The sequence below is a fragment of the Ammodytes marinus genome (assembly GCF_949987685.1).
Source record: "Ammodytes marinus genome assembly, chromosome: 4".
NCBI classification, from domain to species: domain Eukaryota; kingdom Metazoa; phylum Chordata; class Actinopteri; order Uranoscopiformes; family Ammodytidae; genus Ammodytes; species Ammodytes marinus.
In genome coordinates this window covers 24,630,189-24,657,772 of record NC_137233.1, presented here as the reverse complement: position 1 = coordinate 24,657,772, position 27,584 = coordinate 24,630,189, and the positions used below count along the sequence as shown (strand labels likewise).

Below are 27,584 nucleotides of genomic sequence, written 5' to 3'. Positions count from 1 at the left end.
GTAGAAGGTCCTCCGCAATCTAGCCGCATTATTGACCCATAGACCTGTATTACAGACAGTAAGGTTCTGCCCACTTCACACCATAAACAAGTTCTTCCCTGACGGGGAATCGAACCCCGGCCGCGGCGGTGAGAGCGCCGAATCCTAACCACTAGACTACCAGGGAGCCATGCACGGGCCTTCGTGAGTATTAACTGCAATCATATATGGCTTGTTTTCTCAGTTACATTACTTTATATTTAAAGTTAAAACAGTATTCCGATCCATAGGTTCAAATGAAGGTCTTGCCATACGTATATGAAAGTATGGAAGTCCAGGACTGTCTATCATTCAGTCAAAATTACAATTTATTTACCATTTGTGAGTGAACGATGTACATTTGTAAATGTAAATTGAAAAATGTTCTATGTCCTATTTTTGACAAGGCACCATTGCTGACCAAAATTCCAATTGAAATGACAAATATGGACAAGTATGGAAGTCCAGGAATGTCTATCATTCAGTCAAATGTACAGTTGATCTTCCAGTTGTGAGTAAATAATGTGCATTTGTAAATGTAGATTGAAAAGTGTTTCAAGTCCTATTTTTGATAAGGCACCATTGCTGACAAAGATTCCAATTGAAGTGACACATTTTACTGAAAAAAGAAATGGTCTGCGGGTTTTAAAAATCTAACCCTGCATTATTTATAATGAAAATGAATGCAAAATGTACTTTCCTTTTTTAATTTCCCAAATGACAAAACGCAACTTAATTTCAAAAGTACAACTGCAGGCTGAGCTTAAGCTTTTGAATTATATCATCTTCATTAAAATCACAAAAAAAGTGAAGGAAAGCGGGGTTTCCTTTTTCATTTGGATAATAACAAGTTTCCCCCGGGTTTGTTTTGTTAAACCTGACATTCTTTCATAGAACGCAACTAGTTAGAGATACTAAGGTTCTAGGACCCACTTCATACACATAAATAACTTCTTCCCTGACGGGGAATCGAACCCCGGCCGCGGCGGTGAGAGCGCCGAATCCTAACCACTAGACTACCAGGGAGCCATGCACGGGCCTTCGTGAGTATTAACGGCAATCATATATGGCTTGTTTTCTCAGTTACATTACTTTATATTTAAAGTTAAAACAGTATTCCGATCCATAGGTTCAAATGAAGGTCTTGCCATACGTATATGAAAGTATGGAAGTCCAGGACTGTCTATCATTCAGTCAAAATTACAATTTATTTACCATTTGTGAGTGAACGATGTACATTTGTAAATGTAAATTGAAAAATGTTCTATGTCCTATTTTTGACAAGGCACCATTGCTGACCAAAATTCCAATTGAAATGACAAATATGGACAAGTATGGAAGTCCAGGAATGTCTATCATTCAGTCAAATGTACAGTTGATCTTCCAGTTGTGAGTAAATAATGTGCATTTGTAAATGTAGATTGAAAAGTGTTTCAAGTCCTATTTTTGATAAGGCACCATTGCTGACAAAGATTCCAATTGAAGTGACACATTTTACTGAAAAAAGAAATGGTCTGCGGGTTTTAAAAATCTAACCCTGCATTATTTATAATGAAAATGAATGCAAAATGTACTTTCCTTTTTTAATTTCCCAAATGACAAAACGCAACTTAATTTCAAAAGTACAACTGCAGGCTGAGCTTAAGCTTTTGAATTATATCATCTTCATTAAAATCACAAAAAAAGTGAAGGAAAGCGGGGTTTCCTTTTTCATTTGGATAATAACAAGTTTCCCCCGGGTTTGTTTTGTTAAACCTGACATTCTTTCATAGAACGCAACTAGTTAGAGATACTAAGGTTCTAGGACCCACTTCATACACATAAATAACTTCTTCCCTGACGGGGAATCGAACCCCGGCCGCGGCGGTGAGAGCGCCGAATCCTAACCACTAGACTACCAGGGAGCCATGCGCAGGCCCTCGTGAGTATTTAGCGCACTCATATATGGCTTGTGTTCTGATTGGACGGTTTCAGACTGTTAACCGTTACAATCCCCTACCGGTTTTTACGATTGAACCTGAGATTCATTCATGAACACCACAACATGATTATAACATTTAACAGACTGAAACCGACCAATCAGAGGACACAAGTCCACTAAATGCCATCCAACCCATTTCTGGCTGCTGAAACCATGTTTTTACAAGAATCTGGTCAAGTTTTTCTAGAGACTAGCTGGAAAATAACCAAAAAGTCATGTGGGTGGTGCTATTGTATAACTGTAAGTGTTTTGTTCTTTTCATCTGGCTGAAGGTTCCCCGATGAAACTCATCGTGAGTAGAAGGTCCTCCGCAATCTTGCCGCATTATTGACCCATAGACCTGTATTACAGACAGTAAGGTTCTGCCCACTTCACACCATAAACAAGTTCTTCCCTGACGGGGAATCGAACCCCGGCCGCGGCGGTGAGAGCGCCGAATCCTAACCACTAGACTACCAGGGAGCCATGCACGGGCCTTCGTGAGTATTAACTGCAATCATATATGGCTTGTTTTCTCAGTTACATTACTTTATATTTAAAGTTAAAACAGTATTCCGATCCATAGGTTCAAATGAAGGTCTTGCCATACGTATATGAAAGTATGGAAGTCCAGGACTGTCTATCATTCAGTCAAAATTACAATTTATTTACCATTTGTGAGTGAACGATGTACATTTGTAAATGTAAATTGAAAAATGTTCTATGTCCTATTTTTGACAAGGCACCATTGCTGACCAAAATTCCAATTGAAATGACAAATATGGACAAGTATGGAAGTCCAGGAATGTCTATCATTCAGTCAAATGTACAGTTGATCTTCCAGTTGTGAGTAAATAATGTGCATTTGTAAATGTAGATTGAAAAGTGTTTCAAGTCCTATTTTTGATAAGGCACCATTGCTGACAAAGATTCCAATTGAAGTGACACATTTTACTGAAAAAAGAAATGGTCTGCGGGTTTTAAAAATCTAACCCTGCATTATTTATAATGAAAATGAATGCAAAATGTACTTTCCTTTTTTAATTTCCCAAATGACAAAACGCAACTTAATTTCAAAAGTACAACTGCAGGCTGAGCTTAAGCTTTTGAATTATATCATCTTCATTAAAATCACAAAAAAAGTGAAGGAAAGCGGGGTTTCCTTTTTCATTTGGATAATAACAAGTTTCCCCCGGGTTTGTTTTGTTAAACCTGACATTCTTTCATAGAACGCAACTAGTTAGAGATACTAAGGTTCTAGGACCCACTTCATACACATAAATAACTTCTTCCCTGACGGGGAATCGAACCCCGGCCGCGGCGGTGAGAGCGCCGAATCCTAACCACTAGACTACCAGGGAGCCATGCACGGGCCTTCGTGAGTATTAACGGCAATCATATATGGCTTGTTTTCTCAGTTACATTACTTTATATTTAAAGTTAAAACAGTATTCCGATCCATAGGTTCAAATGAAGGTCTTGCCATACGTATATGAAAGTATGGAAGTCCAGGACTGTCTATCATTCAGTCAAAATTACAATTTATTTACCATTTGTGAGTGAACGATGTACATTTGTAAATGTAAATTGAAAAATGTTCTATGTCCTATTTTTGACAAGGCACCATTGCTGACCAAAATTCCAATTGAAATGACAAATATGGACAAGTATGGAAGTCCAGGAATGTCTATCATTCAGTCAAATGTACAGTTGATCTTCCAGTTGTGAGTAAATAATGTGCATTTGTAAATGTAGATTGAAAAGTGTTTCAAGTCCTATTTTTGATAAGGCACCATTGCTGACAAAGATTCCAATTGAAGTGACACATTTTACTGAAAAAAGAAATGGTCTGCGGGTTTTAAAAATCTAACCCTGCATTATTTATAATGAAAATGAATGCAAAATGTACTTTCCTTTTTTAATTTCCCAAATGACAAAACGCAACTTAATTTCAAAAGTACAACTGCAGGCTGAGCTTAAGCTTTTGAATTATATCATCTTCATTAAAATCACAAAAAAAGTGAAGGAAAGCGGGGTTTCCTTTTTCATTTGGATAATAACAAGTTTCCCCCGGGTTTGTTTTGTTAAACCTGACATTCTTTCATAGAACGCAACTAGTTAGAGATACTAAGGTTCTAGGACCCACTTCATACACATAAATAACTTCTTCCCTGACGGGGAATCGAACCCCGGCCGCGGCGGTGAGAGCGCCGAATCCTAACCACTAGACTACCAGGGAGCCATGCACGGGCCTTCGTGAGTATTAACGGCAATCATATATGGCTTGTTTTCTCAGTTACATTACTTTATATTTAAAGTTAAAACAGTATTCCGATCCATAGGTTCAAATGAAGGTCTTGCCATACGTATATGAAAGTATGGAAGTCCAGGACTGTCTATCATTCAGTCAAAATTACAATTTATTTACCATTTGTGAGTGAACGATGTACATTTGTAAATGTAAATTGAAAAATGTTCTATGTCCTATTTTTGACAAGGCACCATTGCTGACCAAAATTCCAATTGAAATGACAAATATGGACAAGTATGGAAGTCCAGGAATGTCTATCATTCAGTCAAATGTACAGTTGATCTTCCAGTTGTGAGTAAATAATGTGCATTTGTAAATGTAGATTGAAAAGTGTTTCAAGTCCTATTTTTGATAAGGCACCATTGCTGACAAAGATTCCAATTGAAGTGACACATTTTACTGAAAAAAGAAATGGTCTGCGGGTTTTAAAAATCTAACCCTGCATTATTTATAATGAAAATGAATGCAAAATGTACTTTCCTTTTTTAATTTCCCAAATGACAAAACGCAACTTAATTTCAAAAGTACAACTGCAGGCTGAGCTTAAGCTTTTGAATTATATCATCTTCATTAAAATCACAAAAAAAGTGAAGGAAAGCGGGGTTTCCTTTTTCATTTGGATAATAACAAGTTTCCCCCGGGTTTGTTTTGTTAAACCTGACATTCTTTCATAGAACGCAACTAGTTAGAGATACTAAGGTTCTAGGACCCACTTCATACACATAAATAACTTCTTCCCTGACGGGGAATCGAACCCCGGCCGCGGCGGTGAGAGCGCCGAATCCTAACCACTAGACTACCAGGGAGCCATGCGCAGGCCCTCGTGAGTATTTAGCGCACTCATATATGGCTTGTGTTCTGATTGGACGGTTTCAGACTGTTAACCGTTACAATCCCCTACCGGTTTTTACGATTGAACCTGAGATTCATTCATGAACACCACAACATGATTATAACATTTAACAGACTGAAACCGACCAATCAGAGGACACAAGTCCACTAAATGCCATCCAACCCATTTCTGGCTGCTGAAACCATGTTTTTACAAGAATCTGGTCAAGTTTTTCTAGAGACTAGCTGGAAAATAACCAAAAAGTCATGTGGGTGGTGCTATTGTATAACTGTAAGTGTTTTGTTCTTTTCATCTGGCTGAAGGTTCCCCGATGAAACTCATCGTGAGTAGAAGGTCCTCCGCAATCTAGCCGCATTATTGACCCAAAGACCTGTATTACAGACAGTAAGGTTCTGCCCACTTCACACCATAAACAAATTCTTCCCTGACGGGGAATCGAACCCCGGCCGCGGCGGTGAGAGCGCCGAATCCTAACCACTAGACTACCAGGGAGCCATGCACGGGCCTTCGTGAGTATTAACGGCAATCATATATGGCTTGTTTTCTCAGTTACATTACTTTATATTTAAAGTTAAAACAGTATTCCGATCCATAGTTTCAAATGAAGGTCTTGCCATACGTATATGAAAGTATGGAAGTCCAGGACTGTCTATCATTCAGTCAAAATTACAATTTATTTACCATTTGTGAGTGAACGATGTACATTTGTAAATGTAAATTGAAAAATGTTCTATGTCCTATTTTTGACAAGGCACCATTGCTGACCAAAATTCCAATTGAAATGACAAATATGGACAAGTATGGAAGTCCAGGAATGTCTATCATTCAGTCAAATGTACAGTTGATCTTCCAGTTGTGAGTAAATAATGTGCATTTGTAAATGTAGATTGAAAAGTGTTTCAAGTCCTATTTTTGATAAGGCACCATTGCTGACAAAGATTCCAATTGAAGTGACACATTTTACTGAAAAAAGAAATGGTCTGCGGGTTTTAAAAATCTAACCCTGCATTATTTATAATGAAAATGAATGCAAAATGTACTTTCCTTTTTTAATTTCCCAAATGACAAAACGCAACTTAATTTCAAAAGTACAACTGCAGGCTGAGCTTAAGCTTTTGAATTATATCATCTTCATTAAAATCACAAAAAAAGTGAAGGAAAGCGGGGTTTCCTTTTTCATTTGGATAATAACAAGTTTCCCCCGGGTTTGTTTTGTTAAACCTGACATTCTTTCATAGAACGCAACTAGTTAGAGATACTAAGGTTCTAGGACCCACTTCATACACATAAATAACTTCTTCCCTGACGGGGAATCGAACCCCGGCCGCGGCGGTGAGAGCGCCGAATCCTAACCACTAGACTACCAGGGAGCCATGCGCAGGCCCTCGTGAGTATTTAGCGCACTCATATATGGCTTGTGTTCTGATTGGACGGTTTCAGACTGTTAACCGTTACAATCCCCTACCGGTTTTTACGATTGAACCTGAGATTCATTCATGAACACCACAACATGATTATAACATTTAACAGACTGAAACCGACCAATCAGAGGACACAAGTCCACTAAATGCCATCCAACCCATTTCTGGCTGCTGAAACCATGTTTTTACAAGAATCTGGTCAAGTTTTTCTAGAGACTAGCTGGAAAATAACCAAAAAGTCATGTGGGTGGTGCTATTGTATAACTGTAAGTGTTTTGTTCTTTTCATCTGGCTGAAGGTTCCCCGATGAAACTCATCGTGAGTAGAAGGTCCTCCGCAATCTAGCCGCATTATTGACCCAAAGACCTGTATTACAGACAGTAAGGTTCTGCCCACTTCACACCATAAACAAATTCTTCCCTGACGGGGAATCGAACCCCGGCCGCGGCGGTGAGAGCGCCGAATCCTAACCACTAGACTACCAGGGAGCCATGCACGGGCCTTCGTGAGTATTAACGGCAATCATATATGGCTTGTTTTCTCAGTTACATTACTTTATATTTAAAGTTAAAACAGTATTCCGATCCATAGTTTCAAATGAAGGTCTTGCCATACGTATATGAAAGTATGGAAGTCCAGGACTGTCTATCATTCAGTCAAAATTACAATTTATTTACCATTTGTGAGTGAACGATGTACATTTGTAAATGTAAATTGAAAAATGTTCTATGTCCTATTTTTGACAAGGCACCATTGCTGACCAAAATTCCAATTGAAATGACAAATATGGACAAGTATGGAAGTCCAGGAATGTCTATCATTCAGTCAAATGTACAGTTGATCTTCCAGTTGTGAGTAAATAATGTGCATTTGTAAATGTAGATTGAAAAGTGTTTCAAGTCCTATTTTTGATAAGGCACCATTGCTGACAAAGATTCCAATTGAAGTGACACATTTTACTGAAAAAAGAAATGGTCTGCGGGTTTTAAAAATCTAACCCTGCATTATTTATAATGAAAATGAATGCAAAATGTACTTTCCTTTTTTAATTTCCCAAATGACAAAACGCAACTTAATTTCAAAAGTACAACTGCAGGCTGAGCTTAAGCTTTTGAATTATATCATCTTCATTAAAATCACAAAAAAAGTGAAGGAAAGCGGGGTTTCCTTTTTCATTTGGATAATAACAAGTTTCCCCCGGGTTTGTTTTGTTAAACCTGACATTCTTTCATAGAACGCAACTAGTTAGAGATACTAAGGTTCTAGGACCCACTTCATACACATAAATAACTTCTTCCCTGACGGGGAATCGAACCCCGGCCGCGGCGGTGAGAGCGCCGAATCCTAACCACTAGACTACCAGGGAGCCATGCGCAGGCCCTCGTGAGTATTTAGCGCACTCATATATGGCTTGTGTTCTGATTGGACGGTTTCAGACTGTTAACCGTTACAATCCCCTACCGGTTTTTACGATTGAACCTGAGATTCATTCATGAACACCACAACATGATTATAACATTTAACAGACTGAAACCGACCAATCAGAGGACACAAGTCCACTAAATGCCATCCAACCCATTTCTGGCTGCTGAAACCATGTTTTTACAAGAATCTGGTCAAGTTTTTCTAGAGACTAGCTGGAAAATAACCAAAAAGTCATGTGGGTGGTGCTATTGTATAACTGTAAGTGTTTTGTTCTTTTCATCTGGCTGAAGGTTCCCCGATGAAACTCATCGTGAGTAGAAGGTCCTCCGCAATCTAGCCGCATTATTGACCCAAAGACCTGTATTACAGACAGTAAGGTTCTGCCCACTTCACACCATAAACAAATTCTTCCCTGACGGGGAATCGAACCCCGGCCGCGGCGGTGAGAGCGCCGAATCCTAACCACTAGACTACCAGGGAGCCATGCACGGGCCTTCGTGAGTATTAACGGCAATCATATATGGCTTGTTTTCTCAGTTACATTACTTTATATTTAAAGTTAAAACAGTATTCCGATCCATAGTTTCAAATGAAGGTCTTGCCATACGTATATGAAAGTATGGAAGTCCAGGACTGTCTATCATTCAGTCAAAATTACAATTTATTTACCATTTGTGAGTGAACGATGTACATTTGTAAATGTAAATTGAAAAATGTTCTATGTCCTATTTTTGACAAGGCACCATTGCTGACCAAAATTCCAATTGAAATGACAAATATGGACAAGTATGGAAGTCCAGGAATGTCTATCATTCAGTCAAATGTACAGTTGATCTTCCAGTTGTGAGTAAATAATGTGCATTTGTAAATGTAGATTGAAAAGTGTTTCAAGTCCTATTTTTGATAAGGCACCATTGCTGACAAAGATTCCAATTGAAGTGACACATTTTACTGAAAAAAGAAATGGTCTGCGGGTTTTAAAAATCTAACCCTGCATTATTTATAATGAAAATGAATGCAAAATGTACTTTCCTTTTTTAATTTCCCAAATGACAAAACGCAACTTAATTTCAAAAGTACAACTGCAGGCTGAGCTTAAGCTTTTGAATTATATCATCTTCATTAAAATCACAAAAAAAGTGAAGGAAAGCGGGGTTTCCTTTTTCATTTGGATAATAACAAGTTTCCCCCGGGTTTGTTTTGTTAAACCTGACATTCTTTCATAGAACGCAACTAGTTAGAGATACTAAGGTTCTAGGACCCACTTCATACACATAAATAACTTCTTCCCTGACGGGGAATCGAACCCCGGCCGCGGCGGTGAGAGCGCCGAATCCTAACCACTAGACTACCAGGGAGCCATGCGCAGGCCCTCGTGAGTATTTAGCGCACTCATATATGGCTTGTGTTCTGATTGGACGGTTTCAGACTGTTAACCGTTACAATCCCCTACCGGTTTTTACGATTGAACCTGAGATTCATTCATGAACACCACAACATGATTATAACATTTAACAGACTGAAACCGACCAATCAGAGGACACAAGTCCACTAAATGCCATCCAACCCATTTCTGGCTGCTGAAACCATGTTTTTACAAGAATCTGGTCAAGTTTTTCTAGAGACTAGCTGGAAAATAACCAAAAAGTCATGTGGGTGGTGCTATTGTATAACTGTAAGTGTTTTGTTCTTTTCATCTGGCTGAAGGTTCCCCGATGAAACTCATCGTGAGTAGAAGGTCCTCCGCAATCTAGCCGCATTATTGACCCAAAGACCTGTATTACAGACAGTAAGGTTCTGCCCACTTCACACCATAAACAAATTCTTCCCTGACGGGGAATCGAACCCCGGCCGCGGCGGTGAGAGCGCCGAATCCTAACCACTAGACTACCAGGGAGCCATGCACGGGCCTTCGTGAGTATTAACGGCAATCATATATGGCTTGTTTTCTCAGTTACATTACTTTATATTTAGGGGGCCAAGCCCGAGCAGGAGCTGGGACCGCGTTTTGCACAGCAACGCGGTTCCCAAGCCCTGCGGGGCAGGGAACCCTATTGTTTTTGTAAGGATTATTATTATTTGTCGCCGCTAGAACTGCGTGCACAGCCCAAACCGTAAAGGGTGCAGACATGCCAATTGCATGACTAGATCCAGGTCCGTGAATTCTCAGCATACAAAAAAATTCAGACATGCCGGCCACTAGGTGGCGCTACACCAAAGAAAACGCGTTTGGGGCCATAACTCCCACACCGAAACTCCCACAGTCAAAAACTTTATATGCACAGATTCACTGGAGTCAGCTGCATCTTTTGGCATAGGCCACGCCCATTTCCGTATATATAGATTTTTCGCAAAATCGCGAAAACTGAAAAAGTTATTTTTCGCTACTCCTCCCACAATTTCTGGACAATTGACACCAGACTTTGCACAGAACATCTACCGACCCACACGGAAAAAAGTTATTTGAAAGAATTTTGATACGACCTTCGATGACGAAACGGTAGCGCTTTGAATATTTGAAAATTAGCTCACAGTTACTTCCTTGTACGTAAATATTCATAAATCCAAAAGTATAAGTCGGATCAAGTCAAAATTTTAGACATATGTTGGTGCTACCCTTAATTGCGTTCAATAAAAAATTGGAGAATTTCGCCATAAGGGGGCGCCATAAAACGAGGAAATTTGATATCTCCTAATTGGCCCAAGGAATTTTTTTAAAACTCCAGGGAAACCATCAAGGGGCATACCCGAGTCGATATAAAAAATATGGCCAAGAAATAGTAATGTTCAAGGGACTTTTTAATAAAATTAGATTTTTTTTTTCCGTCAAAGAGATTTGGCGCAATTGCTAATCTCAGATAGCATGTCCATTGACATTACATTGTGCAATTAGCTCGGGTCGCCATTTTAATCTGCTTTTGCTCATAACTCGCCAACCGAACATCCCACAGTCAAAAACTTTACATCCACAGATTCTGTGAAGTGAGCGGCCGGCGCGGCGGTTGACGACGAGTTGCGTCGGAGGCTTGGCCCCCGGTAAAAACTGCTTGCAGTTCTAGTTAAAGTTAAAACAGTATTCCGATCCATAGTTTCAAATGAAGGTCTTGCCATACGTATATGAAAGTATGGAAGTCCAGGACTGTCTATCATTCAGTCAAAATTACAATTTATTTACCATTTGTGAGTGAACGATGTACATTTGTAAATGTAAATTGAAAAATGTTCTATGTCCTATTTTTGACAAGGCACCATTGCTGACCAAAATTCCAATTGAAATGACAAATATGGACAAGTATGGAAGTCCAGGAATGTCTATCATTCAGTCAAATGTACAGTTGATCTTCCAGTTGTGAGTAAATAATGTGCATTTGTAAATGTAGATTGAAAAGTGTTTCAAGTCCTATTTTTGATAAGGCACCATTGCTGACAAAGATTCCAATTGAAGTGACACATTTTACTGAAAAAAGAAATGGTCTGCGGGTTTTAAAAATCTAACCCTGCATTATTTATAATGAAAATGAATGCAAAATGTACTTTCCTTTTTTAATTTCCCAAATGACAAAACGCAACTTAATTTCAAAAGTACAACTGCAGGCTGAGCTTAAGCTTTTGAATTATATCATCTTCATTAAAATCACAAAAAAAGTGAAGGAAAGCGGGGTTTCCTTTTTCATTTGGATAATAACAAGTTTCCCCCGGGTTTGTTTTGTTAAACCTGACATTCTTTCATAGAACGCAACTAGTTAGAGATACTAAGGTTCTAGGACCCACTTCATACACATAAATAACTTCTTCCCTGACGGGGAATCGAACCCCGGCCGCGGCGGTGAGAGCGCCGAATCCTAACCACTAGACTACCAGGGAGCCATGCGCAGGCCTTCGTGAGTATTAACGGCAATCATATATGGCTTGTTTTCTCAGTTACATTACTTTATATTTAAAGTTAAAACAGTATTCCGATCCATAGGTTCAAATGAAGGTCTTGCCATACGTATATGAAAGTATGGAAGTCCAGGACTGTCTATCATTCAGTCAAAATTACAATTTATTTACCATTTGTGAGTGAACGATGTACATTTGTAAATGTAAATTGAAAAATGTTCTATGTCCTATTTTTGACAAGGCACCATTGCTGACCAAAATTCCAATTGAAATGACAAATATGGACAAGTATGGAAGTCCAGGAATGTCTATCATTCAGTCAAATGTACAGTTGATCTTCCAGTTGTGAGTAAATAATGTGCATTTGTAAATGTAGATTGAAAAGTGTTTCAAGTCCTATTTTTGATAAGGCACCATTGCTGACAAAGATTCCAATTGAAGTGACACATTTTACTGAAAAAAGAAATGGTCTGCGGGTTTTAAAAATCTAACCCTGCATTATTTATAATGAAAATGAATGCAAAATGTACTTTCCTTTTTTAATTTCCCAAATGACAAAACGCAACTTAATTTCAAAAGTACAACTGCAGGCTGAGCTTAAGCTTTTGAATTATATCATCTTCATTAAAATCACAAAAAAAGTGAAGGAAAGCGGGGTTTCCTTTTTCATTTGGATAATAACAAGTTTCCCCCGGGTTTGTTTTGTTAAACCTGACATTCTTTCATAGAACGCAACTAGTTAGAGATACTAAGGTTCTAGGACCCACTTCATACACATAAATAACTTCTTCCCTGACGGGGAATCGAACCCCGGCCGCGGCGGTGAGAGCGCCGAATCCTAACCACTAGACTACCAGGGAGCCATGCACGGGCCTTCGTGAGTATTAACGGCAATCATATATGGCTTGTTTTCTCAGTTACATTACTTTATATTTAAAGTTAAAACAGTATTCCGATCCATAGGTTCAAATGAAGGTCTTGCCATACGTATATGAAAGTATGGAAGTCCAGGACTGTCTATCATTCAGTCAAAATTACAATTTATTTACCATTTGTGAGTGAACGATGTACATTTGTAAATGTAAATTGAAAAATGTTCTATGTCCTATTTTTGACAAGGCACCATTGCTGACCAAAATTCCAATTGAAATGACAAATATGGACAAGTATGGAAGTCCAGGAATGTCTATCATTCAGTCAAATGTACAGTTGATCTTCCAGTTGTGAGTAAATAATGTGCATTTGTAAATGTAGATTGAAAAGTGTTTCAAGTCCTATTTTTGATAAGGCACCATTGCTGACAAAGATTCCAATTGAAGTGACACATTTTACTGAAAAAAGAAATGGTCTGCGGGTTTTAAAAATCTAACCCTGCATTATTTATAATGAAAATGAATGCAAAATGTACTTTCCTTTTTTAATTTCCCAAATGACAAAACGCAACTTAATTTCAAAAGTACAACTGCAGGCTGAGCTTAAGCTTTTGAATTATATCATCTTCATTAAAATCACAAAAAAAGTGAAGGAAAGCGGGGTTTCCTTTTTCATTTGGATAATAACAAGTTTCCCCCGGGTTTGTTTTGTTAAACCTGACATTCTTTCATAGAACGCAACTAGTTAGAGATACTAAGGTTCTAGGACCCACTTCATACACATAAATAACTTCTTCCCTGACGGGGAATCGAACCCCGGCCGCGGCGGTGAGAGCGCCGAATCCTAACCACTAGACTACCAGGGAGCCATGCGCAGGCCCTCGTGAGTATTTAGCGCACTCATATATGGCTTGTGTTCTGATTGGACGGTTTCAGACTGTTAACCGTTACAATCCCCTACCGGTTTTTACGATTGAACCTGAGATTCATTCATGAACACCACAACATGATTATAACATTTAACAGACTGAAACCGACCAATCAGAGGACACAAGTCCACTAAATGCCATCCAACCCATTTCTGGCTGCTGAAACCATGTTTTTACAAGAATCTGGTCAAGTTTTTCTAGAGACTAGCTGGAAAATAACCAAAAAGTCATGTGGGTGGTGCTATTGTATAACTGTAAGTGTTTTGTTCTTTTCATCTGGCTGAAGGTTCCCCGATGAAACTCATCGTGAGTAGAAGGTCCTCCGCAATCTAGCCGCATTATTGACCCATAGACCTGTATTACAGACAGTAAGGTTCTGCCCACTTCACACCATAAACAAGTTCTTCCCTGACGGGGAATCGAACCCCGGCCGCGGCGGTGAGAGCGCCGAATCCTAACCACTAGACTACCAGGGAGCCATGCACGGGCCTTCGTGAGTATTAACTGCAATCATATATGGCTTGTTTTCTCAGTTACATTACTTTATATTTAAAGTTAAAACAGTATTCCGATCCATAGGTTCAAATGAAGGTCTTGCCATACGTATATGAAAGTATGGAAGTCCAGGACTGTCTATCATTCAGTCAAAATTACAATTTATTTACCATTTGTGAGTGAACGATGTACATTTGTAAATGTAAATTGAAAAATGTTCTATGTCCTATTTTTGACAAGGCACCATTGCTGACCAAAATTCCAATTGAAATGACAAATATGGACAAGTATGGAAGTCCAGGAATGTCTATCATTCAGTCAAATGTACAGTTGATCTTCCAGTTGTGAGTAAATAATGTGCATTTGTAAATGTAGATTGAAAAGTGTTTCAAGTCCTATTTTTGATAAGGCACCATTGCTGACAAAGATTCCAATTGAAGTGACACATTTTACTGAAAAAAGAAATGGTCTGCGGGTTTTAAAAATCTAACCCTGCATTATTTATAATGAAAATGAATGCAAAATGTACTTTCCTTTTTTAATTTCCCAAATGACAAAACGCAACTTAATTTCAAAAGTACAACTGCAGGCTGAGCTTAAGCTTTTGAATTATATCATCTTCATTAAAATCACAAAAAAAGTGAAGGAAAGCGGGGTTTCCTTTTTCATTTGGATAATAACAAGTTTCCCCCGGGTTTGTTTTGTTAAACCTGACATTCTTTCATAGAACGCAACTAGTTAGAGATACTAAGGTTCTAGGACCCACTTCATACACATAAATAACTTCTTCCCTGACGGGGAATCGAACCCCGGCCGCGGCGGTGAGAGCGCCGAATCCTAACCACTAGACTACCAGGGAGCCATGCGCAGGCCCTCGTGAGTATTTAGCGCACTCATATATGGCTTGTGTTCTGATTGGACGGTTTCAGACTGTTAACCGTTACAATCCCCTACCGGTTTTTACGATTGAACCTGAGATTCATTCATGAACACCACAACATGATTATAACATTTAACAGACTGAAACCGACCAATCAGAGGACACAAGTCCACTAAATGCCATCCAACCCATTTCTGGCTGCTGAAACCATGTTTTTACAAGAATCTGGTCAAGTTTTTCTAGAGACTAGCTGGAAAATAACCAAAAAGTCATGTGGGTGGTGCTATTGTATAACTGTAAGTGTTTTGTTCTTTTCATCTGGCTGAAGGTTCCCCGATGAAACTCATCGTGAGTAGAAGGTCCTCCGCAATCTAGCCGCATTATTGACCCATAGACCTGTATTACAGACAGTAAGGTTCTGCCCACTTCACACCATAAACAAATTCTTCCCTGACGGGGAATCGAACCCCGGCCGCGGCGGTGAGAGCGCCGAATCCTAACCACTAGACTACCAGGGAGCCATGCACGGGCCTTCGTGAGTATTAAGTGCAATCATATATGGCTTGTTTTCTCAGTTACATTACTTTATATTTAAAGTTAAAACAGTATTCCGATCCATAGGTTCAAATGAAGGTCTTGCCATACGTATATGAAAGTATGGAAGTCCAGGACTGTCTATCATTCAGTCAAAATTACAATTTATTTACCATTTGTGAGTGAACGATGTACATTTGTAAATGTAAATTGAAAAATGTTCTATGTCCTATTTTTGACAAGGCACCATTGCTGACCAAAATTCCAATTGAAATGACAAATATGGACAAGTATGGAAGTCCAGGAATGTCTATCATTCAGTCAAATGTACAGTTGATCTTCCAGTTGTGAGTAAATAATGTGCATTTGTAAATGTAGATTGAAAAGTGTTTCAAGTCCTATTTTTGATAAGGCACCATTGCTGACAAAGATTCCAATTGAAGTGACACATTTTACTGAAAAAAGAAATGGTCTGCGGGTTTTAAAAATCTAACCCTGCATTATTTATAATGAAAATGAATGCAAAATGTACTTTCCTTTTTTAATTTCCCAAATGACAAAACGCAACTTAATTTCAAAAGTACAACTGCAGGCTGAGCTTAAGCTTTTGAATTATATCATCTTCATTAAAATCACAAAAAAAGTGAAGGAAAGCGGGGTTGCCTTTTTCATTTGGATAATAACAAGTTTCCCCCGGGTTTGTTTTGTTAAACCTGACATTCTTTCATAGAACGCAACTAGTTAGAGATACTAAGGTTCTAGGACCCACTTCATACACATTAATAACTTCTTCCCTGACGGGGAATCGAACCCCGGCCGCGGCGGTGAGAGCGCCGAATCCTAACCACTAGACTACCAGGGAGCCATGCGCAGGCCCTCGTGAGTATTTAGCGCACTCATATAAGGCTTGTGTTCTGATTGGACGCATTCAGACTGTTAACCGTTACAATCCCCTACCGGTTTTTACGATTGAACCTGAGATTCATTCATGAACACCACAACATGATTATAACATTTAACAGACTGAAACCGACCAATCAGAGGACACAAGTCCACTAAATGCCATCCAACCCATTTCTGGCTGCTGAAACCATGTTTCAGAATCTGGTCAAGTTTTTCTAGAGACTAGCTTGAAAATAACCAAAAAGTCATGTGGGTGCAGGTTGGTGCTATTTTATAACTGTGAGTGTTTTGTTTTTTTCATCTGGCTGAATGTTCCCCGATGAAACTCATCATAAATCCACAATCTAGCCGCATTATTGACCCGAAGACCTGGATTACAGACAGTAAGGTTCTACCCACTTCACACCATAAACAAGTTATTCCCTGACGGGGAATTGAACCCCAGCCGCGGCGAGAGCGCCGAATCCTTACCACTAGACTACCAGGGAGCCATGTGCATATATTCTTGTTTTTACAAGAATATAGGCTAGTTTTTCTAGAGACAAGCTTAGAAAATAACCCAAAAGTTATCTGGTTGCAGTTTCGTGCTTTTTTACAACTCTGTTATATTTATTTTTTTCATCTGGCTGAATGTTGGATTCTTTAACACTATCTGCAGAAATGTAGATTCACACTATCTTAATTTAACTGTATCTTGATCATAAAAACCTTTAGAAATGTTATAATAACAAAGTAATAGATGTTAAATTGTTTCTTTCCTTTCACCTACCTTTGGACCTTGTTGTGGGATATGCAGTCGATGGAGGACATGCTGGGAGAACGCCCTAAACATTCCTTCACTGTAGCAGTCTGAGATCTGCCATCAACACACAACGGAAAGCGCCAATGTGACTCACATACACAAGTCATCACCCATTCAATTAAAAAATATTGTATGAAAATTATCATTTTGTTAAAGGTTGTACATAGTCGTGCAATATTTGTATTCTAAGAGAAGATAACTGTGGTTTGAAATCAATTAAAGGCTAATTAAATCTCGGCCACACTAGTGCACTTGGATTTGATGAAAAATATGTAACACACTGGGAATATGAAGAAGATTGCTGTTATATTTCCCAATCTCCCCTGAATGAATATCAAATGAGCATATGCACTTGTCAAGAATCTCACACATAGACCGCTGAACTGCAGCTGTAAATGTGAGCACATGAATATAAACATGACGTGTGGTGCAGGGGCAATCAAAAGCATCAGCTTGAGGCCGACCTATCAATATATCACACCTCAAGGCTGGAACCACAGGGCAACACATATTTACATCAGATCTTCTTTATAGTAATCTCCTTGGAATTATCATTTAAATAACTAAGCACTTGCTGAGCTCTAGAATACATCACATGCATAACCTGAACTGAATGTTTATGACCAAAGTGGATATCTTTGTGCATGTAGGGATGGAGGAAACAAATAAATAAGCTAAATTAATCATTTAAAAAATCGATCACAAAGTGTGAGATAAATATATAAATGAAGACACAAACAAGGGAGCTGTAAAAGTATGAGACACTGCACATTATTCAAAGCAAATACATATCTAAAATACATCAGGTTTGTGGCTACACACACACACACAAACACACACACACATAATACATGAGGGGTTAACTTACGAGAGGCGTGTTGTAAAAGAGGCCGTATCTCATTCTCGGTAGGAGGGAGAAGAAGGCATCTTTGAAACACACCTATGGAAAAGTAAGGATAGGTCAATGAAGTAAGCATACAGCACAACACCGAACTCGGATGTTGTGTACACGACTGTCATCATGGTCTTATACACACATGAGCATGCAATAAAAAATGGTGGTATGCTGATTTTGGTGTACATGAACAATTAGCCACCATTCTATATAAATATTAATAGTGCTCATTACTGTGATGATGCTTTTTAATTGCAGTGCTCAGATTAATGAAGTGCTTATATCGGACATCATTTCCATTGGATTTTATATTGATGAAATTTGAGTCATTATTTTCTTATCTGTTCAGATATGGTTGGTCATACTAACATCACAGTTTCTTACGTATATATTTCATCAAGACCATTGTTGCTGCTTATGGATAAACCAAACACACCATTCCCTGTGCGCCAGAGAATTTGTCCTGTAAAAAAAACAGCACTGGGGTCTGTAACAACACTTTAATTAACTTCCACAGACCAAAAATTACCTATTTTTTGGGGTATTTCTAAAAGAAAATATGTGAGTATGTGATGAGTTCAACAACTTTACAAAGAAGGAGCATACAATGACCACCCATGGGGTACATTATACCTACTGTTTTCGAGTCAAAAGTCTTTAGGTGGATGATGTCATAGTCTGAAAAGGCCCTCCATGTTTCACTGAACAGATCTCCATAACCATACAAACTCTTAGACATAAACAAGAGGGAAACAATTATTATTATTATTATTACGCCTGAAATGAAAAAACAAGTAGATAGTTCAAAGTTTTCAAACTCGGTTAATTTTTTTTTTTTTCAAAATCTCTTATCACTGTTTGTACTGCAGTGTGCAGTTTGTGACCATTTTCACTTCCTCCCATTTCTTTCTCTCTCTCTCTCTTCCCTTTTCCAGTTTGCCTCTGTGCACAGTGGAGGGGAACAATGGGCCGGATAAGGCTGTCTGTAAAGCATTCTTTTTTTCAACTGCTGTTTCCCCTTGGTGCCTTCACTAGGCACATACTGTATGTCCCAGACTTGTTAAGACAAACTGCTGCTTGGGTTTTTTAACCGCTGTGAAGAGCTCAAATCCAATCTAACTTTTAAATTGCATGTTTGTATGACTGTGTCTTCTCATGTTACTCAGGACAGTAAAGTCAGATTGGGAGTTTTATAGATAAAGATTTATTTAATTATAAAGCTGTTCTTACATCTTACATAGAAACAAAATATTCAGATATATCTTCATCCTTGCCTCCATTGCTTCTGTAGTGGGAGGCACCAGGTACTCACCGTGTCCCACATGATGATGTTGATATCTGAGCTGAAGGAGTTGTTTATGTGCTGGGAGACGTACAGGTTAACAAAGTCACAGAAATGGTGGTACATGTTGACCCCTATTAGAAAAACACAAAACTATCCCTTTTGCAATCATGTCACAACTGAAAATGGAAAATTTTCTAAACATCAATCTTTTTAAGGCCTGATGACTAAAAGGGGAATAATAATCTGGGGACAAACTCTCAGTTTGTCACAGGAAAATAACAAGAAGGTTTTCATGAATTGTACCATTTGATGGAATCAAATTACACGCTATTACATTCTAGTAATGTAAGATTTAAATCAAAGTCCATCTAGCCTCAAACAAGTTTAAGGTGTGCATATAAACAACACCATGTGCATCGTTTTTATTATTAAGTAAAGGTTTTAGCTAATTTTGTGTATTACATTGAGGCACCTGAATCTTTGTTACCTACCAGCATCCAGTTTCATGAAAACAGTAGGTTTTTCAATTATGATGTCACAGTGTCCATCCTCTATGGGATAAAAGTCCAGCTGTGTGTATGTCTGCAGCTCAGCATACCTAAGAAAACAGCACAGCAAATCACACCAATTATGCACCGTAAATATAAATTGTAAAAATGCTTCATTATGGTACAAGGTGGCACACCGTGGAAATAACAAGCATAACAACCCAACTACATTTGTTCTAGTCTTCTACCATGATCTGTTTTCTTTTTAATGCTCCTATGTGTAGGATTGGCACATTTCTGACTTTGGTAACTGCTAAGTATCGGAAAATAAACTGCAGCAGACAGCAATGCATTTTGGCTCGTACACTCACTATACTAGACTCAGTATATCAGTCTGTCAGTGGAAGCTTTTCAGTTCCAATGCTATAGCACAAGTCTTACAGAGAGGACGGTATGAATTTCTATGAGTGGCGAAGCAGATCCAGAAGATTGTTGTCTTTTGACAGCAGCTTTTTCACACAGGGCTCATTGGTCTGAACCCGGCTTCTTGAGTTAATACCTATGGTAATTTGAACTAAAGCAATAACCTAAAGTTTAACAACTCAAATGGGATTCAAAAAACATACCATAGCTTATTAATGCCAAAATTTATTACGATGTGTTCATTAGAATAGGAGACGAATGACTAGGTTGATACTATACTGCAGTGGTTCTCAATTATTTTCTGTCATGCCCCCCCTAGGGGACATACATTTTTTCGCGCCCCCCCTAAATTGAAATACTGTTGAGAACCTGCTAATATTTATTTATTTATCTGTACAAAACCACTGTATGAGTTTCTGGCATGAGCATTCTGCATACAATCACCTTATTATCAAATTAGATGTTAGATTATAAAATTAGCTGAGATAACTTCTGCAGCAACTTAAAAAAAAGTCGAAGTTCAGTTTATTAGCTCAATTTGTAACATTTAAACAAGACTACTCAGTATGTGTGAATCTCAGGACAGAGAAACAAGAGCAAATGATTAACTGAGGTTTGCATTTCATTCAAAACACCACCCCACCATTTGAGAAGCACTGCTATACTGGGTGTTGTTGATTATACATTATTTCACAGAAAGTGTCTAAAAATTGCCTACACAGCACAACTCCCTTCACAAATTAGGTTAAAGAACGAGCCAGCCAGGAGTCGAACCTAGAATCTTCTGATCCGTAGTCAGACGCGTTATCCATTGCGCCACTGGCCCGCGGGAAGCATACCCCACTTCAAACAAAAGGTTTGCATGGAGCACAAATTCCACTCTCACATTCCTGACAGCCCCCCCCCCCCCTCCCTTTCAGGACTGATTTGTGTGTGTGTGTGTGTGTGTGTGTGTGTGTGTGTGTGTGTGTGTGTGTGTGTGTGTGTGTGTGTGTGTGTGTGTGTGTGTGTGTGTGTGTGTGTGTGTGTGTGTGTGTGTGTGTGTGTGTGTGTGTGTGTGTGTTCTTGACTGTGACGTGTGTTTCATTGCTTTCAGACATACGATCACAACAACATAAATGAGTTGTGATGCTATGTAAAAGACAACTTTACAGAATAATTTGAATTAGATTGAAAATATGCTGTGGCCTAGGAATGACATTTTATTTATATTAGTGACATTAGAACGGACATCATTAGTTCTATCTTACATTTTGAAGCAAGGTTACATCCTATTGTTTGACAAGTCTTTGTGTCTGTAACAGCTGTCCGCAGAGCTTCTCACTTTAAGATTATACTTGCACTGTTCTCACTATATTGGAGAAGAAGCTGTTCTGATGTGACACATACTGTAACTGCTAATTCCCCAGGCAGGACATTACCTGCACCTAATGCTGGGCTTACACTACACGACTTTTCACACGATTTGACAGTCGCAGACAATCTTCCAATGTCGGACTGAAATCACAGAAGTCGTGCTGGAGTTGTGGCGCGCGCACGTAATCTCAGTCGTTTGGTGTAAGGTGGTCATCCGACCCGATTTCAGCAAGTCTTCTTCCCGTCTTGACGTTCCGACATTATCAAACATGTTTGATATTATCGTTAGTCTTAAAGCTCCCATATTATACACTTTTCGGTACTATTATACACCATATTATATGGTCTTAGTGGTCCCTAATACGTTTTTCTTTAATTGTTTGCTGAAAAAAACTTTCAGATAATTTATTGTACTATGCTGATGTTCAGCTAATCTCACAATGGCCTATTTTTTAAAAAGAGCTGCAGCTCCCCTCGTAAATATACAATCTTTGAGCTGCCCCCTCCCCCTGTCCGGAAGCGAAGCCAGATACGCCTCGCCCTCTGTCTGTCGGGGCCGTGGACCAATAAGAAATAGGGGTGTGGGCTGCACAGTGGAAGCTTCTGGCTTTCCAGTTTGTGAGGTCAGAAACGAGGAGAATTCTGACTGGAGTATATTGGGGGGAGGGGTGGGGGTTTCAGAAAGGGGGAGAGTGAGAAAAGGAGAGATTGTTATTTTTTTAAATATTTTGGCAGTCTCTAGGCACACCGTGGACCCATGGATATGTTAGAACACATTTAAAAAGTGCATTTAGCATAATATGTGACCTTTAAGGGGTTGGCTCAAGCGAAATGACGTAAACACTGTCACACTCTCGCATGCACCAAGCACGACGTAGGAGGAGCGGCATTAGTCGCGACCTGTGTCCGCCTGTGCAGGGACTTATTTCGGACACTTTTTCCTTGAAGCATCGGCGGGAGAACCAGGCTGACAGCCGCGCAACCTTAACACTTTACCGTCAAATACAGGGTTAGAAGTTAAAGTTATTGGGGGACGAGATAAGCAAATAAAGATGGTCAAATAACTAAAGGAAGTCCCCCGCTCGGAATATTGAATTAACCTTTTTTTAATTAAATAATCACTATCGCGTTTGCGGAAATGATATTAATCTCAAAAGGAATCTAGTTGTAGTCTTGCAATATGAGACCCCCTGTCTTTTCAAAATCTCACTCTGCAACTGAAAACTAATGACTAGTTGTCTTCAGGTGTGAGTTGATTGTCTTTAGATGTAAAAGGGTTTCAGTCTTCAGTCTTTTCAAAGTCTTTTAAAAGTCCTCTAGTGTAAACCCAGCATAAGCCGCACAAGACACTAATACCTACAGATGCCTGTCTCAAAAGTCTGGCAATACAGTGCACTGAGTAGTATCATGAAGGAGAAAGCGCCACCTAGTGACAGGCTATTTATTTATCTATTGGGATACATGTATCAGCAACCCTTCCTTTCTAAATTCGGTTCACAAGTGAAGGAACACAAAGTGTGAACATACAGATCATGCAGCGTCATTATTGCCTCCAAATAAGAACATTTACATAAGAGGCACTTTACAAATCAACCTCGGATGCATTAACAATAAATACAAAAGTGTTATAGATGCACACATTTGAAAAGTGCTCAAACTAGTTTTTAGGATTTGGCACTCTCACAACCGCGCCCCGGGGTTCGATTTCCGGTAAGGGAATGGGATTTTGGCTCTAACTAAGTCATTGGCTAAGGGTTAGTCTGAGTGCGTGGGTGTGTGTCTTGTGTCTCACCAAGATTGTAAGGGGCTCTTGTGCTCTCCCTCTGCGGCCAGTGCTCGCTTGTTCAGTCTGCAACGACCGCCTATCTCCCCCGCCTGAATGAAGTCCTCGTTGTATCTAAAGCCCCCCCCCCAAAAAAAAGATGAGCTTCAAGACACCCTCATTAGTGCAATGTATTTTTCATGTACATGTAACATCCACATATACTCACCTATCATGACTTCTGTGTGGCTTACGCAAGTCCAGGTAAAGGTTAGTTGCCTTACAGAAGCGAGTGTGGCCACTACATTTTAATGATGAGTCCCCCTTGGGAAATATTAAGAGCAGAAATATGTATTATTCATATATTTCTTTTATATATATATTATTTTTCAATGGTATTTTGTCCACAATAACCATTCCACTTAGACCGTACAAAGACTATACTTCTTCTCTAAATCCTATTTGGAGTATTTACTGTCTGCCCCCTAAATTCACGCCAGAATCACACAGGCACTCATATATCAGGAAGTGATGTGAAATAAAAAATGTATTTCTAGCGACAACATTATTTTTTTTAAACACAAATCCGCTTTGGATAACTATATGGCTAATTATTTAGACATGGCAGTGCAGTCAATAAAAAGACCCCATATTCCTGTTACATAGTTACGTAGTACAGCTTTAAATTATACTGATAAACTCAGGACCTTAGAGATTTCAGTGAATGATCTATGCTCTCTCCGAACTATTGCTTTTGAACTGCAAATTATGTTCACACACCCATCGCCTGCAGAGTCTTTTGTTGAACACTGTGTCTGTTTCTACCTGTTGTTTCTTCCTGTTGACTCAGTATGCCCGTGGGAACTAAGGAAATGAGCAGACTTACTGGCTTGCTGGCCTTGCAGAGGGTTTTGAGCTCAGAGAGTCGCTCCTTCACATAACCAAAATCAGCCTGGTTCCAGAAAAGCTCCTGGGCTGCCTCCAGCGAACGGGCCCTGGCAGATAACAGATTTAAGCAGATCAGCAAAGCCGTAATGATTAATCCAATGATGCATGCTTTGACTGAGCACACTTTTACTTTGATAAAATAATTTGAGACTGTGGTTCCAATACTCATGAATAAAAGATTACTATTATGTGCTACTTATTTGCACCTGACACATTATGGATGGCTGCTAGGAGACTGTTGAAAGTAAGTTATGTAAACTGCATTATGTACTTATGAGAATGGCAAAGGGAGAATATAAAGAGTAGTCAAATGTGACGTGGGGAACAATACCATCCAGAGTCAGCCTTGGAACAGACTGGATAGCTGAAGCGCATTCTTGGATCACAGTTCTTCTCGTAGCCCCAACAGGCAGACCGGTCCTGCAGCACATCCTGTTGTGAAAGCAAGTGTGAGTATATATACACATGTGTGAGAGGCAGAGAAAGACACATTTTACATAGTGTTGTCGCAAAAGTTTAAAAATCAAATGTTATCTTTTTTAAAACGACACTGATGAATAAAATCTATAACAAACTATGGTGGGATAAAACTGTGACCTGCAATGTGAGATGTATAACAGCTGAGGAAGGTGGGTCTGACTATATTAAAGTAGATTCTTACCAATCCATTAAAGGAGCTTACAGAACTTAACTTGGGGCACAATAAAGAAACGTTCACATATAAGAAAGTATTGAAAACAGGGTTCTTCCTCTAACACTCTTATCACAAGTCACAACAACTGCAATTGTAATTGTAAATTATGCTCCAAAGCAACCCCCACTCATCAACTGTTAAAAAAACAGTAGGGTAGAACTAAATAATCCTGTACTTATCAAACAAATAACATACTGTAAGTGCTAAAAGGTAAATACAAAAACTAAATTACTTTCTGTCTGTGTGAGACCACAGACGAAGGGTAAAGACAGTCTTTCATGTCAATTTACATATACATAATCCTACACAAGACTAACAGACTAATTTTGCTATTATACATGATCTAAATCTTAAAGCACTTGACAGTCAATTTAAATAGCAGGGCTGTGTTAGAGCTTTTTCTCACTATAAAACCCCTAAAAAGTCCCTACACACTTTAGTGATAAATAAATTGAACAGGGAAAGTTGACAGAGTGCATCTCTTACTTTAAAAGGGCAGAGCGGATCCAGGCGGCACTGCTTGGCGACCCTCTTGTTGTTGTAGAGGAAGTAGGGTATGTGCTCTGGCGGCAGGGAGATGCTGCTGTAGTTGAACAGCGGTGCCGGCGGTTTGTGGTTGGCGTTCTCAGCAGTGACCACAGTGAAAGAAAAAATTATGTCCAGCGCTACCAAGAGCAGCATAGTCAGAATTACACTGACATGTGAGATAGCTGTCTCTCTTTGCAGCACCCTGAAGTAAAGAAAAAGAAGAAGAGGAGAGACAGAGACACATCTCAGAGTTGCCCTCTGTAATCTTGGTGGAAAGCCTAGCACCACAGTAAACAAGCCTGTGGACATAAGCAAGTGTGTGGGAGCTTAGCTCCAGGCAGATCTGAGCTCCACATAAGGAAAGGTGCTGTTGCAGGAAGTATTATACTGACCCTTTTTCCTTTTGTAGTCTGAGCAATCATAACTGAGGCTGAAGGGGGAAACTGCTGGTTGGCTGGTAATAAATAATGTGACCTACAAAGTTCCAGCTGGCCAAACCAGCATTTGCACACAATGCAAGTTATTTTGTTCAGTCCAGTGTATGCATGTTCTTATATCTCACAGCCACTGTCATTCCTTACTCTCCAAATAAATGACCAAAGCTTATAGTAGTAATACTGTTATTAGAGTTACCACAATAACAATGTCTGCACTGCACAAGCGGCAGAGCTGAGACCTGATGTTGCAGAACTTTCTATAGGCCAACAGTAGGTTTTGTACAACCATTCAATAATTACACATCATTTCAAAGGGCCCATTCAAGTGACGGTGAAAAGTCACTGATAAGGGGCATTTTCCTGAGGATGCCTGAAACTACTGTGCTCCATCAAAACAGCGGCTCCACAAGTAGCCTATCTCACGAGTAAAGCCGCATGTGAAACATGGCGCTGAAAAGCTTTACGTTTTCTTTTGATATAATCAATTGAAGCCAATTATCGTAACTGTGATTTAAATTGTTTGTGTTTGAGTCTTCTACGAGCACATATGTTTACTCACACGCTTTTCGCGCGTGCGCCCTCAAGCTAGAAGCAAACTTAATTTTAGCTAGCTAAGTATCTCTTACGTCTTACGTGTAGGCCTAATTATCAAACTTTCAGATAGCGTCCATTGACTAAAGTTAACAAGTTAAGCTTTAAGATAATGTTAACGTTACAGCCCGCCAGAAACACTGACAGGCATGTGGGATAAATATAAAGGGCAAGTGGAAGTTATAACACGTTACTTACTCTTATCTTTGTTTGGGGGTGAAATGCATGGACCTCTATAAGAGAGATTGAAATGCAAGAATTCATTATCAATGCGTAAAATGTGTATCTGTTGGCTAACATATATAGGGTTAGTTCTTGACAAAGAAATCCCTTGCATTGATTTAATCTGTACCGATGTGGCAGCAAGAGAAATGGACGGGAAAAAAGAAAAACATTTCCACGTTGCAACAACGTGCCACGGGCTCGAAACCCAACGTCACTGGTCGTCCACATTAGGTTTGATATGAGCTTAAGTGACTGAGAAGCAGTTTACCTGAATGCACAGCCTGCTATCCTCCAGACTGAAGCGATGATGTAGCCGCGGTGGTCGCCATAACACCGGAAATATTGTACCGGCGTGTAAGGTATAGAGACAGCCACGGGGTGGCGCTGTGTACCACACTTTTCCCCTAAATTACACTAAATCCCTAATATTTTGCAGAAAATGTTGACATCAAAACAAGGACACCTGGTCCTGTATTTAATGTTCTGTAGCATGTGGCACCTAAAAATATTTTGTTATAATCACATTTCTTACAAGTTTGGCTAGTATTGCATACAAATAGGCTTAAATTTGGACAATTGTATGAAATAGTTTATTTATTTATTTGTAGAGTTTTGTGTAGCATTGATATAATTGTGCGTTGTCTGTCAAATCAAAGGAAATCCTGGC

At 39.2% G+C, this 27,584-nt stretch overlaps 1 protein-coding gene across 2 annotated transcripts in view; it reads right to left on the bottom strand.

Moving 5' to 3' along the window:
• The window catches only part of eogt (EGF domain-specific O-linked N-acetylglucosamine (GlcNAc) transferase), a 44,766-nt gene extending 17,528 nt beyond the window's left edge, over positions 1-27,238 (bottom strand). For both annotated transcript variants that reach the window (XM_080027047.1, XM_080027048.1), the window contains exons 1-11: positions 27,186-27,238; positions 25,623-25,866; positions 24,774-24,874; positions 24,381-24,489; positions 23,724-23,818; positions 23,525-23,629; positions 19,957-20,063; positions 19,493-19,596; positions 18,818-18,910; positions 18,154-18,225; positions 17,253-17,339 (exon numbers count right to left, since the gene is read on the bottom strand). In XM_080027047.1, coding sequence (XP_079883173.1) covers positions 17,253-17,339; positions 18,154-18,225; positions 18,818-18,910; positions 19,493-19,596; positions 19,957-20,063; positions 23,525-23,629; positions 23,724-23,818; positions 24,381-24,489; positions 24,774-24,874; positions 25,623-25,817 — 1,068 coding nt within the window. In that variant the 5' untranslated portion in view covers positions 25,818-25,866; positions 27,186-27,238. The remainder of the gene's footprint in view (positions 1-17,252; positions 17,340-18,153; positions 18,226-18,817; positions 18,911-19,492; positions 19,597-19,956; positions 20,064-23,524; positions 23,630-23,723; positions 23,819-24,380; positions 24,490-24,773; positions 24,875-25,622; positions 25,867-27,185) is intronic.
• Between the last annotated feature and the right edge of the window lie 346 nt (positions 27,239-27,584).